Source organism: Synchiropus splendidus, chromosome 13 (assembly GCF_027744825.2).
Source record: "Synchiropus splendidus isolate RoL2022-P1 chromosome 13, RoL_Sspl_1.0, whole genome shotgun sequence".
Classification (NCBI taxonomy): domain Eukaryota; kingdom Metazoa; phylum Chordata; class Actinopteri; order Syngnathiformes; family Callionymidae; genus Synchiropus; species Synchiropus splendidus.
In genome coordinates, this window is record NC_071346.1 from 6,202,470 (window position 1) to 6,217,743 (window position 15,274).

The 15,274-nt window shown below is 43.5% G+C and overlaps 1 protein-coding gene across 2 annotated transcripts in view; it reads left to right on the forward strand.

Annotated features, from left to right (window-relative positions):
- The first annotated feature begins 390 nt into the window (after window positions 1–390).
- Window positions 391–15,274, forward strand: part of LOC128769213 (adenylate cyclase type 1-like) — a 37,292-nt gene continuing 22,408 nt past the window's right edge. For both annotated transcript variants that reach the window (XR_008416365.1, XM_053882674.1), the window contains exons 1-4: window positions 391–1,381; window positions 6,432–6,581; window positions 6,771–6,889; window positions 12,932–13,043. Coding sequence is in view for 1 of the 2 variants with exons in the window: in XM_053882674.1 (XP_053738649.1) it covers window positions 773–1,381; window positions 6,432–6,581; window positions 6,771–6,889; window positions 12,932–13,043 (990 nt within the window). In the remaining variant the exon portion in view is untranslated. The remainder of the gene's footprint in view (window positions 1,382–6,431; window positions 6,582–6,770; window positions 6,890–12,931; window positions 13,044–15,274) is intronic.

Here is a 15,274-nt window from a genome sequence, read left to right on the forward strand (position 1 = left end):
GGTGCTGTCCTACAGATGTTCTGCGAAGAGCATCCTGACCCTCAACACGGTGGTCTGATCCAAGGCTTTTTTCAAGTCATAACATTTCTTTGCCCAATTCGAGTCCACTGAAGGCGCCTGCCTCAAAAAAGTCCACTGCATCGCTGTTTCAAAAAGAAAAGTTCTATTAACATTCAGATAAATGTGTGCTATTTCATTGTCCTTTCTGCACTTCAATACTATCTTACATGGACAAATACAATCCCTTACTTTTTAAACTCACTTTTAGCTTTTTTTTTAATTCGAAAAATACGCGAATAATGCGCGCAACCCAGAGGGAATATCGTGTCACCATCAAAGCACGAATGTCTTTAATCGTGGGGAAAAGAAACAGTGAAAGCTTTAGTTCTCCAGCTGAACGTGTCGTACTGGGAATACTGTTCGTGTTCTCATCAGCGCTGAGAAGCTGAGATCAGTCTTATCTTCACCTCTCAATGCGCAGGCGTGATCCCATCTGAGTCGCGCAACAAAAAAAGAAAAGCTGTGTTTCCATCTGAACCGGACGTCGTGCGCGCTGCTCTCCATGTGGCACTCGAGCGGACGCTCAGCTCTGGATATACTCGCTGATTCGGACGCAGAGATGAACGATTCCCCGCTCGCCAATGTCCAGGAACAACACCAGCCAACCTGTGGATAGTGTGGCGCGATCGGGGACCGAGTCTCGCTTCGTCCTGCGCGTCTTTTGGCTGCGCGTCCGCGTTCGAGCCCCGCGCCGCGAGCAGGTGTTCAGCTTATGAATGGCACTGACATGGAGGAAATACCGTTTCAGAAAGTCAAAACCAGGCGGAAGAGAAGTCACTGCCCCCCGGGCGTCCCGCTGACCACCATCGTGTGCGAGGACGAGTTCGACTGTAAGGAGCTGGAGTCTCTGTTCCAGAACTACAACCTGAAGCTGGAGCAGACATCCACCCTGAAGGCTCTGGCTGTGCTCATCTTCATGTCGTCCACGCTGGCGGTGCTGGAGCTGCTGTCCGGACCCTCGCTCACCATCTCCAAAGGCTCCCACCCGGTCCACTGTGTCATCTTCGTGTCCCTCTTCATCGTCACCAACGTCAAGTACCTGCAGGTGACTCAGCTGCAGCAGATCGTCAACCTGACCCTTCTCTTTGGCTTCACCTTCTCCTTCCTCTGCTGTCCGTTCCCCCTGGGAGCGATGGGAATGGAAGCCCCGAGCTCCCCCGAGCAGGGCATGTGGCAGCTGATCCTGGTCACCTTCGTCGCCTACGCTCTGCTCCCCGTGCGGACTCTCCTGGCGGTTCTGTTCGGAATAGTGCTCAGCATATCGCATCTGATAGTGACCGCAACTTCTGTCACCGTCAAGACTCAGAAACTGTGGAGAACTGTGAGTAAACACCAACACGTTTACCAGATCATCGCCTGCGTACTTGTACGCCACAAAAGTGCAACAGTATTTGACACACTTTATCCGTCTTGATACTAATATTTCTGGCAGTTAACGCCGATATTATCGGCCCCTATTTTATTATAATGTTCTACTAATTATTAGTGTTGGCATCAGGTGATTCATGATCGAATGATTCATGTGTTAATTTTATGACAGCAGATATGATGTGGCTTAAAGTGTGTTGCATATATCCGTATCATTTTTAAGGGCTAATGTTATTATTATGAACTCTAACCTTTAAACAGTCGGCACAGGCGTCAATACAAATGTTTACAAAGATCATATTTCATATTTTTGCTTTGAATGTTGGGAAACTAGTTATGCTGAAATAGTTTTAACAAAACAATACACAAAATATAGTGCTTAACGTCCGGTGTGTACTGATTCATTCATTTATTTTAAAATAATGTCAATAGTAGCCGCACAACCCATGAAGGAAAAGAACATCTGATTCAGAATCTTGTTTTGAAGATGAATGAAGGTATTACATTCATAAAGTTGGTTGACCCTGAATGTGTAGTGATGTCATGTGCTCATTACATTGCTGTATGTGCAATTATTTTACGAGGAAAATGAGCGGTCTGAGAACGGACCCCTGAGTCACCCCTCTCTGTAAAGACAGAATATATTTAGCTAAACTCTCATCTAGTAACAACTGCAATGATTCTGGTGGATCTATTTCTGCACATGATTCTCTACTGGGAACTTAATGATCTTTATCTGCTGAAGATGCCTTTTCAGTGTCATTGTTGTTTGTGTTTGTTGCCCTCAAGTCTTTTTTTGGACGTGTTTGATCAGTACTGGCTATATTGAGAGTACAGATGGTGATTCTTATTCTTTTCTTATTAGGTAACAAGATCAGAAAATGAGGTGTGAAAAGATGTGCAAAACTAAGCTTTTAATTATTCAGATACTTATGTTTGCCAGTGATTTCTCCAGAGGTGGTGGTATGTTTGCTATATTTGGGTTGGTACCAGCCAGGCTTTTCACAGTATATGGCAGGAAGTGGCCTGCAGGCTGCAACAAACGCAGGTCACGGTGCTGACTTCAGTACTGTGGACAGCTCCCTGTTGCTCACTTGCTTGATAAGAGCTTGAATATATTTCTCTCCAGCTCCCAGTGAGTCTGCTCTGTATTTAGAATGCTCAATGAAATGGGATCTTCTGTCTTGCTCTGCAAAGTGTATCTTTGTGTTTCAACATCTACCAGCCTCTTTTAGATGCCCTTTCAGACAAGCTCCTCAAATACGACAGTGAAGTCTTAGAAGGATGCTGTGACAACATTTTGGATTTTAGGCAGCAACGTGGTTGGATAAGTGCATTCAGGAGCTCCTCTGTGGTGGCTTTGTATATGTGGTTGGTTTACTACAGACACCCCAATTCTGACCAACAGAGCAAGCCTAAGCTTAAACTGTGTCGAATGAGCAATGAAAATATGAGTTGAAATACTTGATCTTAAGAACAAACATGAGGATACAGGTGCTACCATCCATCCCTTAACAACTGGCTATGCCAACTGTTGCTCACACAACTGACAAATATGCGAATGAACGACAGAATTTCAGCCTGGACATTGACAAAGTCAGTTAAAATAAATATATTTTTTAAAGGTTTAGTTATTTTGGAAGCTGATTTATTTAAAAAAATGACTGCTTTTGAACATTTGACACTGATCCCAGACTGAAGTTTAGTCGTGGTTTGTAGCAGCAGTGTCGCACCATGATGTGAGATTTGCAATGCTGGAGGGGTAGTGGTTGGCACACCGCGGCATGTTGTTGTGTTTCAAAACAAAATCCAATTCAAACTCTCTGAGTACTCCGTTATTAGAAACTTTCCTTAAGTACCTATGTTGACTGATTTCCTGTATGAACGATCAACGCTCAACTGTAACTGCGCCGCTGCATCACACATTGGTGTGAGCCTTTGTGTTCATGTGGCAAAAGCAGTATTCCACTGTGAGTCAGGGTCTGCTAGCGCTTAAGTTTCCCTGCTTTCTCTAGTTCGTACCAAAGAAAGTTCTTCTGAAACTCAGAGGAACCTGGACCTGGAGCCCCCCTTATCGGCTGCCTACAGAAGCTTAAGTGCCTCAAAGTGGGAGCAGAAAAGCATCATCCCTGGGACTCAACCACCATCGTGGGAGATTCTGTTCGCAGACAAGACAAGGATAGGAACTGCAGTTTTTCATTTCAGATCAGAGTGTTTATTACATTTCAACTTAAAAGCATTACATCACAGTGGCTCATCCATTTTACTTTGGGCTCCTTTCTAAGGAAGGGAAAGACGGCTCACAGTCCAAACAAACATTTTGCTTTATCTATTCCGAATGACAAGTTGCCACGACTTGCACTTTAGCAAGTCGAATCGATGGGACCCATTGTACGGGTGTAATGACCCTCTAATGTGTCCAGGCTTTAGAGAGACATACCTGGACTGTTTCCCTGGATGATTCAGTCTCGGAGGACGAGACGGGGATTGAGCCGCCAGGGTGGCGTCCTGCCAGCGTCAGAACTAGGACGAGCTCCACACCATCACCGCTCTATATGCTTGAGTTAGTGAAAATAGGCCGAACTCAAGAATGTCATTTCAGGAACCCAAAATAAAATTGCCATATATTTGAGTGCTATCAGCAACACACTCGCTCGCACATCCACCTTCCTCACTGTCATCAGGTTCGAGTAGAGAAGACGCGTCACATCAATCAAGCCCGTCTTGGGGGAACGGCAACGTTCCTCCTCGCGTCAAGTTGGCAAAATTGTGCATTTCATGGCAGATTGAGATTTGATCAGTTCATCACAGTCTCGGCCGATGACGGTGTGTTTACCAAGGAGATTGTTTTCTCTCTGTGTGAGTGATGAGATCCCTGTTGTGTGGCCATGTGAAGGACAGTGTGGGACCAGAGATAGCTAATCCATTAATCTTGGAGATGAGCTGTGTGAGGCGTGACCCCGGCAGACCTGCGCTAACCTCTCACTTATACTTACTGCCTGCCTCGGTCGGCCCTCGCTCCTGCACAGCCGAGTCATGTTCACAGGAAGTTGACTGCTTCAGCGAAGCCGTCCGAAGACGCTCGCTTGGAATCCATTTTTCAATAGTAGCAGAGTTGCTGAACCGGACTAGCAACACATTTAGTGGGGCCAGACAATAAAATATTCAGGTCCAATGGTGTGGCTTAGTCGCCCACTGCACTTAAGGTTTGATCTAAGGTATCTTTAGCTCGGTGAAAATGGTGCCCAAAAACAAAAGAAAATGTTGGAATCGTCGTTCTATTTAGACTAAATGAGATCCTTGCTAAACTTCAAGGGTATTGAGTCAGAAATCCTGTCCACATTTTACCATCTACTGACCCACTATTTTTGCACATATCGGAGTAGCAGCAGCATCGCAACAAATTCCTCACAGCTGTTGCACTTTAGGAATATCTTTCACTAATAAAAACATGTGTAGCGTGTCACGAAAACATATTTTTAGAACATGCCTACAGGCTACTCCTGGGGTCCCTGCTGGCACAACCAATAACTCAATACTTTGTGCTCAATTTTCAAGATAAGAAAGTGAAACTTTTGATAATTTTAGGAAGAAATCAAAAAGCCATCTTTCCTGTCTACCCCTGAAGACACTCCACAAAACAAGTAGTCATGAAGAGGTGTCACACGTCCGTGATACCAGGCGCTTCGGCGGCGTTGGAACGTTAGAGTTCCCGAAAGGTTTCATCTGACACACTTTCCGCCACAATTTTTGAAGTCACTTGGGGTTATTTTCGCAGGGCGAGGTGCCAACCTTACTTAACTCCCATGTCTGCATCAGCTCACTCAAGGCACTAACGCAGACATCGGCGGAACATGCCGTCGCTTGCCAACCTCAGCGCTAAGCACTATCTAAACCAGGTCAAATTCAGTTGTCTGGGACTGTCTCCTTTTTCAGTTTGAAATTGCTCTTTAAACTTTTCAGGAAGTGAACTGTCTGCTGTGCTTGTGTATTCGCCGCAACTCGAGCAGAGGACATATATTTTTTTTACACTTTATGAATAATTATATCTCTGGATAACAGCTTGGTGCGCGGTCTGGATCGAAGACCGTGTTTGCCTCCAAAGTCACGCAAACTTTGTGGGAAAAATAGAACAGTTTTCAAGGTTAAAAGCAGGAGGGCAGCCGTGATGGATGAAGACACCTTCGTGCACTGCGCTGCTTTAATGTCACAGAACCGAGACATGAACATGGAGGACATTTATATTGAGAATTGGGACCTATTTTTTAAGTATAACTGTGAGAGTCAAAACCTCTATTTAATTTACTGTTCTCTTTAATCTTAGGTTTGGTTAGAAGAAAAACACATGTCAAGGATGTTTTTGGTTCACTCCGTACTGTGTGTGTACCTTGCACGTATTTGAATAGGTTTTTAGTTTGAGCCCTGGCACTCTCCTCACCTGGAGTTGTTCTGCATGTTACAGTCTGTTATGCATTCAACAGATAGGGGTGGTGTACCGCAAGGCTCAAGTTTGGATCCTTTTTATTTATGTGAATCTCTGTTTTCACTTCAAAATAACCAACTTCTGACTCACATCAGACTCAAAAAAGAACCAATATCTCCATCTTCCAGTTGCTTTTTTACTGTTCTATATTTAACCACTGTGTCATAGCGATGAGGGACTCTCACATCTGAGGAACAGAATGGCACTGGACACACCAAAACGCCTACATTCAAAATAAAGGCAGTAAATAAGCATGCTTCATATTTTCTAAAATAAGTAGCTTCTGTTTTGGCTCGCGATGAGTTTCATACTCTCGTATCATTACTGCAAATCAATCCATGTCTCATTGATACGTGCCAAATGAAACACCACAATGTTGGTGAGTTAGTTAGTTTTTCTTATGTACATACATCTATTAAAAAATAGCTAGAGTTGTAGTTGCCTGGCTATTGACTGAACCTCGTAGAAAATGTTGCATTTTAAAAATATTTAAAAATATGTATATTCTGTCTTCCTGCAGTTGGTTGCCAACACGGTTCTGTTTACCAGTGTCAACCTGTCTGGGCTGTTTGTGCGCATCCTGACAGAGCGAGCCCAGAGGAAAGCCTTCCTGCAGGCTCGCAACTGCATCGAGGAGCGTCTCCGCATGGAGGATGAGAATGAGAAACAGGTACACAGCCCAAACTGTGGAATAAATAAGACACGCGTCTGATTTTCACCCCCCCATCAGGTGTCATGAGCCAACACATCCGCTGGATTCTGTGTCTCCCTTCGAGAGCTTCACGTGTTTCCTTAAAGCGACCTATATGTCATTGGATCTTGTTTAATCTTCATCTCTGTTTTTTTTTTTATAATCCAGGAGCGTCTCCTAATGAGCCTGCTCCCCAGGAACGTAGCCATGGAGATGAAAGAGGACTTCCTGAAGCCACCCGAACGAATCTTCCACAAAATCTACATCCAGCGACATGACAACGTCAGGTAAGATCATCCAGTAAACCGCCGTGACTGGATGCCACTTTGAATCAGTGCTTCCTCCTTGAGCGACGCCACTTCAAAACCGCTGATTTCACAACTTCTTCTGGGCGGATTTTCAGATATTTGAACTGACGCTGACTCACTTTGTTAACGGCACGATAATAAATGAAATGAAAAAAACGTGGCAAAACACGTCCTCGGGTTAGGAAACTGAAGCAAGCACAATGTTCTGTGATATCACCCAGAAACATTTTGGAGCATGAAACAAACATCATGGAGGACATCAGGCGCTAAACACAAACAGGCCGGCGTACTACGGGAACACATTGGCAACTGCTGTCCATTGTGTCCGTGACACTTTAGGGTGGAACAATATTGACGTTATGTTGGTGAATCTGAGCCTCAGTATTGTCTCCATTTCTATCATGGGTTATGTTTATCCTGTTTTTTGCAGTTTATCATAAGTAAAGAAATAAATAATCTACTACCGTAATTTCCGGACTATAAGACGCTACTTTTTTCTCACGGTCCGAGCCCTGCGGCTTATACAACAGCCCGGCTAATATGTGGATTTGTAAAGGGTGAAATCAGATTAAATCAGAGGCTTTTTATTTACCCTTAAAGCACTAAAAATGTGCTGTTGTCGCTCGCGTGTCCACAGCTCCGTCAACAGAGTGGATCTCCTGGAGGTCTGGAATCGAAAAGCAGTCGCTGAGACCGGCAGTGGTGTCGGAACTTTGGACACGCGGGAGAGAACAGTGCATGTTGAGGTCTTTAATGTGAATAGAAGATGTGAGATGCTGTCTCGAGACAAAGTGCGTTCAGCTCAAATGTCCAACATGGACACAAGCGACTCGAGTTTTGGCCGCTGACTTGGAAAGTTGCACCTTGTCTCGGGAAACTCTCCAGGTAATCTTTCTCATTGTGTTATTGTGAGAGCAGAGTGGATAAATCAAGATGCTCCGTACTACACAGTGTGTTTCCGCTGTTCCCTCACTCTCAATGCATGACCCCGTTCTCAAAACTAGTTTTGAAAAGCCTTTTAAGCCGGTGCACCACTGTCCTGTCCACTGTCCACAGCACAGACAGCACCACTGCATCGACCAGTGCGGCTAATGTATGAACAAGATCTATTTTTCTTCTTAAATTTAAATTACTGCAATTTGTTTTATATGGTGTAACTACTGCATTTGTGTTCTGTATACCTGAAACAGACTACAATCAGATGCATGTTGCTCAAAACCTACCTCAATTGAGATGCATTTTCAACAAATTTCTGTGTTTCAGTTTATTATAACCACGATTTTGAATTTGCGAATCAGATCCACCCATTGATCCCATTATTATCTGACTTATTATGACCGCAACACAAAGAAAAATGGCTAGGCTTCTTTATATACCAAAGCATTAGCATGCTAACAGATTAGCCCTACAGCATGTCCATGTTTCCCTCAGGCTTCCGGCCCCCATTTTCTCCAAAGTAGGGCCGTACAGTGTGACAATTCTGATCGCAATTACTAGTGAGTTTTGCTCGTAAGCATCGTAAACAATGTTAATAACAATATATGCTGCAGATTTTTTCTTAGTGCTACTAAAATATTTCATGTGCTCGCACCAGAGCTCCCACTTGAAAAGTGTGCAAGCCTCCATTCTGAGCCCCCGGCCAGTGCTCAGATGATCTTCAGGTTTGTGTGCGAATATAGGTGAAAGGAATGATAAGAAATATCTTCGAGCTCAAGGTCGGAGTTGCAGAACAGACGTGATGCCCAGTTTTGCCTCATAAAGTGCCTCGTGTTTATGCTTCCCCGGTGTATATAAACACCATTGTGTACGTACAACCATGGATTATTGAAGAAAGATGTTGACAGGTTTATGAGTTCAAGTATCTGGTGCTCTTGCAAGAGAAGAAGATTAGACTCGTCTTGACAACAGTGAAATGTAATCCCCAAACAAATTAGTCTAGAAAGGATCACTGGGTCGTGGAGGCTCGACAACTGTCAGCGTATCGATAGCTTTCCCCCGCGGAGGATCTATAAATAAGTCTATATTTATCTGCACGACACATGCGCGCAGCAAACGTGAGGGAAATTACGATGATAAAAATGCATGTATCTGCTGCTGTTGTGTGTCAGAGCGGGTCTGATTTAGACGACAGTGAAGTGTGAGGGAAAGAGTTGGCTTTGCCTCCAGGATTTAGTTGCCACGGGGGATTAAATGCAACAGAGACTAAATTCTTGTTGCATAATCCTGAATATGTTTGTCTGCCTGTTGTGGAATATGGTCACCGTCCCGGTGTGGCTCTGCTGATTGTGTTTATGCTTTGAACTCCTTGGTAGAGCGCGGCGCCCGGTGAGAGCGGACCGGATCGGATGTGGACATGATTCATGTGATACGCTTGGACTCTAATTGGAAAGTAAACAGCGTGGAGCGCAATTTACTCTGCATTTACTTCATTATATTCTGAGACTGTGGGCAGTGTTCAATGTGATTATGATGCTGTCAGTCGGGGATTGATGCAGTCAGTAATGTCAAGTGAGACTTTTATCTATCTATCTATCATCTATCTATCTATCTATCTATCTGTCTGTCTGTCTGTCTGTCTGTCTGTCTGTCTGTCTGTCTGTTTGTCTGTCTATCTATCTATCTATCTAGAATATAATGTAGAATATTGTTTTTCATATTAATGTTATCAATCTATCTATCTATCTATCTATCTATCTATCTATCTATCTATCTATCTATCTATCTATCTAGCTATCTGTCTGTCTGTCCATGCATCCATCCATCCGTCCGTCCGTCCATCTGTCTATCTATCTATCTATCTATCTATCTATCTATCTATCTATCTATCTATCTATCTATCATCCATCCATCCATCCATCCATCCATCCATCTATCTATCTATCTATCTATCTATCTATCTATCTATCTATCTATCTATCTATCCCTCACCCCTCCTTCCATCTATCTATCCACCCACCCTTCCCTCCCTCACTCCATCCGTCCATCCATCCATTCTGCCTTCTCTCTCTCCCTCTCTCAATCCTTCCCTCCCTCATCCACCCTGCCTCTGTCCTTCCCAGCTTCCCTTCTTCCCACCATCCATCCTCCTCTTCCTCCTCTCTTTCCTCATCCATCCTATTCCTCCCACCCACCCTCCTTCCCACCATCCATCCCACCCCCCCCCATCCTTGTCCATCCTTCCTCCCTCCCTCTCTTCCTCCATCTATCCAACTTGTTAGTTTAAACCTCTCAATAGAGTAATATCCTTGATGTGTCTTTAATGTCTACCAGCCAAAACACAGTAACTGGTCAAGAACCAAACCAAACGCTCTCATTGCTTGTACTCTCAGTAGTAACCGAGAAGCCCAGAGCGTCTCTTGCTTGGTCTCCTTGGCTTGTTGTCAGTGCGCTCCCTGCCCACACACTGAAGCACCAGAGGGGCCTGCTTGGCAGTTAACCCTTGCACTGGCACTATTTCTTCTGTGGTGCTGTAAGATTGAAGTCCAACCTGCCAAATTTAGAAACACTAACGTCTCCCACAGCTGGAAACAAGCCATTTGCATAATTGGGGGAATAACACTCCTCTGATATATGACTACGTAGAGGAAGTGATGGATGAGGTGTGAGGGCTGCTATTTAATGATCAGGCTCTTGGATCTATAAGGTGAAGAGTGAACTGGGTCCAGGGCTTGCGAGGCACTCCGACACTCCGGTGGCTGTAGATTGATTCATTTCGGACAGGAGTAAAAATACACTGGCTTGTTCAGATAGAAGGTTGGGTGGATTAGTTTTTAGATAAGACAGTGCTGCATAGCACAAAGAGAAAAAAAGTTGAATTACAGTAGGGATTAGTGTAGTCTTCCCACAGCTCCCAACGTTCCTGTACACAAGGCCACAAATTCTCTTTCGCACCATGACAAATAGCTTCTTTTGCGATGCAGCATGAAAAGAATCCTTTCGATCAGACCTGGGCAAAGCATGGCCTGAGGGCCATATGTGGCCATTTCCACAGCCCTCATGAGGTAAGACTAAAACTATACCACTGATATGTAGTCCTTTTTCTGACTCTTTCTTTTTTAGCAATAATATTAACAGTAAATGTTCTTTATTTTTAGACCATTTTTGTGTATATGTCCTGTCCTCAAAATACATTGAATGAAAATAGAAAATATATTATCTTTCTTAGTTGTTTAGTCCATGATTTCTATCCAAATAAAAGGCATATGAAATGAAATATTTTTATAGGTTTCTTGGCATATTTACACTTTTTAATATCCTCACTTCCATTCATTCCTTTCATGTGATATTGCACTGCATTATCTGATTTTTCTTCCTCTTAAAATGATGGCTATTATTACAATATATTGCTGAACTTACAGTATCGCCATATATGGCAATATACCGCATCACAACTCCTGTATCGCGATACGTATCGTGTCGCAAGATACCTGCCAATACACAGGCCTTATTAAGACGCGACACAAGTAGGTGAAAAGCCTTCATTCACTTCTCACATTAATGCATCAGGCCAGTGAAGTCACGATGTTCAAACTGATCTACGGAAAAAAACAGTGTTTACGTTTAGATTGTGTGATGAGAATCACAAAAGCAAACAAATCCTTGTCGGAACCCTGAGCTGGGAAATAAATTCAGCCTGTGCCGAGCCAGAAATGGAATTTTATTTTTTTTGTTAGTTTATGGGATTAAATAACTGGGCATGTGTTGTGTGGGCTGATCATTCAGAATCAATTTGGGATTCATCCAGATCTTTGCTCTATTATTGGACAAGTCTCTAAACACATTACGGCTTATTTGACTGCACGCCTGCTGCCATTGGGTGTTTTCTCTTCGCTCACTGATCTGAAGTCCTGGGTGGCGTCAGTCGGGTCCCTGTCAGTGCAACTCTGCCACGACTAAGTCTTGACCATAAATATTGCTCTGCAAACATTTGTCAGCCACAGATGGTTTCCAGTTCTCGCACCGTGGCATCTGAGGGGAGACGCTGTGACATTTAGAAGGTCCTCAAAACTCCTGCCCACATGAAGAAAATGACAAGCAATTGTTTTGGGACGAGGAGTTGGATGACTCAGCAGTTTTTGGCCACGCAGTGCTGGGGGCAGTTGGGAGCTGTGGGGAGTTGCTGACCACACGTCCAGTGCTTCACTTGAGGTTTCAGCAGATGATGGCCTGGTCATTGATCATGCTGGACTTCCCTCTCAAACCGACCGTGAAAATACTTCAATTCAAATGAAGAATATATTGTTCAGAGGAGCCTATACTCTTGAGAAAAATACCAGATATTGAGAGACATAGCAGAGTGGAATTATCTGTGGAGGATCAGCTGTAGCAAAACAAAAATCCTACAAATATCTGGGAGCACAATGTGACGTGGAAATGAGCTGTTATGAGTCCAAACTATTAATCTTATCTGCAGTGTCTCACTCAAACATGAGTGTATTTGGATTGTTTACGTCATTGAACAGTGCCAGAAAAACTTATTTTTCTGGATCATGTTATTCATGTAATAGTATTATGTTTATAGTTTTAATAATGAATGTTTTTTTTTTTCATTTTATTCCAGCCCATGTGCTTCCTGTGACACAAAATGTTGGGTTTGCGAAGCTTGCTTTTCGACGGGTCACATGGTCTGGGTTGTAGCTTTACATCCAAGAATCAGAGCCTGAGCACCTAACAGGACATGTCTCCTCCGCGATCCCGGAGAGGATGCTTCTATTTTGAGTGTCTCTGCTTGACTGCTCCGCCAGTCACATCCAGAACGGAGCAACTCTCCTCTCCTCCTCCTGTTAATTTATTTTCGCTGCTCCAGGTTATTCATTTAAATATTTGATTAGTCGGCTGTAAACAAATCCTCCTCGCGACGACAATGCTCCAACGGATTAACAAATAGTGTTGTTTGATTCATATTCCAGGGGACTAATCTGATCTGGCTCTCAATAATCCTGTTTTCTTTGATACAGTCGAACGTGCTGCTATAAATAACTCAAAAGACTTCTTTTCCCTTCATGTCTGTCTCTGTTGCAGCATCCTCTTTGCAGATATCGTGGGCTTCACCAGCCTGGCCTCTCAGTGCACGGCGCAGGAGCTGGTTAAACTGCTGAATGAGCTCTTTGGGAAGTTTGATGAGCTGGCCACGGTGAGTCTGTCCACCTTTTCAGCGGTTCACAGCAGGAATCTGCTTGATCTGACTGGAGACATTTAGCACGCCGCTCACATATCAGCTTAGTATGATGCCACAGAAGCCCATATGATGCTTAATATGATTATCCAGAGCTTCATTTGAGGAAGAGTCGACAGCCCCCTTTAATCTAGCGCAGATTTACTCAGGGTTAAACCGCCCCGCTTCTCTTGGCTTGTTTGAATGGGAAGAATAAAGTTGCACAATCTCCCTTGGTTTGCACGTAGGAAAGATTTCAGCGCTCCCATCTGTCAATATTTCACCTCATCTCAGTTCAGCGCTGAAAATCCGCTCAACTTTCGCTGTGAATTTGACCGTTAATCTTGTCGCTTTCAAATGTGCTGTTGTTCTCGTCGCTGATGTTATGAAACTTTGTTGGGCATAGTTCCACTTTGTTTGCACTTCTGCGACAACAATATACTTAGATCTTACTTCCTGCTTTGGAGTCTTTTACTCTGAGAACAGCAGAAACACTTTATATAGGGAAGTTGCTTTGAGCTTGGCTCAACCATAACTTTCGTGGAATGTACGATATTTATTTACATCAGAAACAGACATACTATTGTAGTTACATGTGTTATCGCAATAATTATATTGGGGTATAACCACTGTATTTAAAGCCACTTGGTGATAAAAAAAAACAGAGCAAAGTGTAATCCGAAGCTTTATAATATAAGATCTGATGGTTTTACATATATTTCTTTCATTGAATACTTTGTAATTTACTTCTTCTTCTCTTTAAATTATGCAATGTGGAACACCAGAAGTGCCAAGATGAGCAAGTACATGTGGAAATAAATACAGAAAATCAACTGAAATAGATGTTTAATGGGAAACAAACCTATCAACTTTTATTTATTTTTATCCATTGTAGCACACTTATACTTATTTCCGAATTGTGACGCCCGTCATGCCCAGGCGAAGACGCAGAACTTTGGCTTGAACGACAACAGCTAGCATCTTTTGGTAATGCTAACTTCCTGTCTAAAGAAGCTCCCGCCTCTGTCCTGAAGGGGGCGTGACCTCTTTCTTCAAGCACACTTAGGAAAGACGATAGGGTGATAAATTGGAAATTAAAGTGGAAAAAATATGGGAAAATTAATAGAGATAAATGTGGAAATAGATATATCCACATGTATTTCTTATTATTTTTACATATTTATTTCCACTTTTATTTTCCTTTTTTAATTCCTCATTTTGGCACTCTTGGTATGCCATGTTAAAGCAGCATATCAGTCACACTTTTCAAGTATTTGGTGGCTGTTTCGATATTAAATATAGATTATTATTGTTTACTTAAAGTCTTGGCGTAGAAGTGGGACAATCTATTTGCATTCTGTGTGTTTGTGATGTCGTATTCAGCCGGAGATAGTCGTGCTAAATAACTTCCTGTGCACGTACGCCTTGCAACTCATGATCTTTGCTTCACCTTGACGCTATGACTTACTGTTACACGTTTGGTGTCAAAAAGCCCCAAACCAAGTTCATTCCGATGATGGAAAGTCTTGTCTTCGACACTGAAGTGACGTTTCACTGCATGTAATCTGGACTTTATTTCTTCCACCAGGCCACCAGTCAAATCCACTAATCCGCAAGATTATGACTGAACCTTTTTTTTAAACTTTCATAGAAGGTTTTTCTTGGAGTTCTATTTTTACTCTTGTCGTTCGACATGCGGTCTTGTCGATAACTCTTTGTGTTTGACTCAATAGCAGGATCTTTTGGCGTAAAATCCCATGTGCAGGACTGGCAGCCTCAGCGCTGACGTACTTCCTGTAAAAAGTCCTCTCTAATTTTCTCTCTGTGGCCACTTGAGCTGTCTGACTCTCTTAGTAACAACTGAATAGCTACTGCGGTTCGCTGGGAGTCCCATCTCACACCTAGAGGCCGTCCCCAGTCGTGAAACCTGTCATCCAGTTCTCTGGCCTCGCCCTGACCCACTCATTCGGTCGGGCGCTGGTGGGCTGTGCCCAGTGATTCAGAGCTGTGGTCACTATCGGCACGCACTGCTTTTTTTCCGGTTCCATACGACGAGAGGGCGATGCCACATGGCCAGCGGGCATCGTCTCATAATACCATTCCAGCACCATCCCCACACCACCTGTCCTCTCCACCGACCAGTCAAGCTGCATGGGATTCCGTCCAGGAACAGAGTGTTCTCCTGAAGTGGCGTGCATGAAAACCAAGTC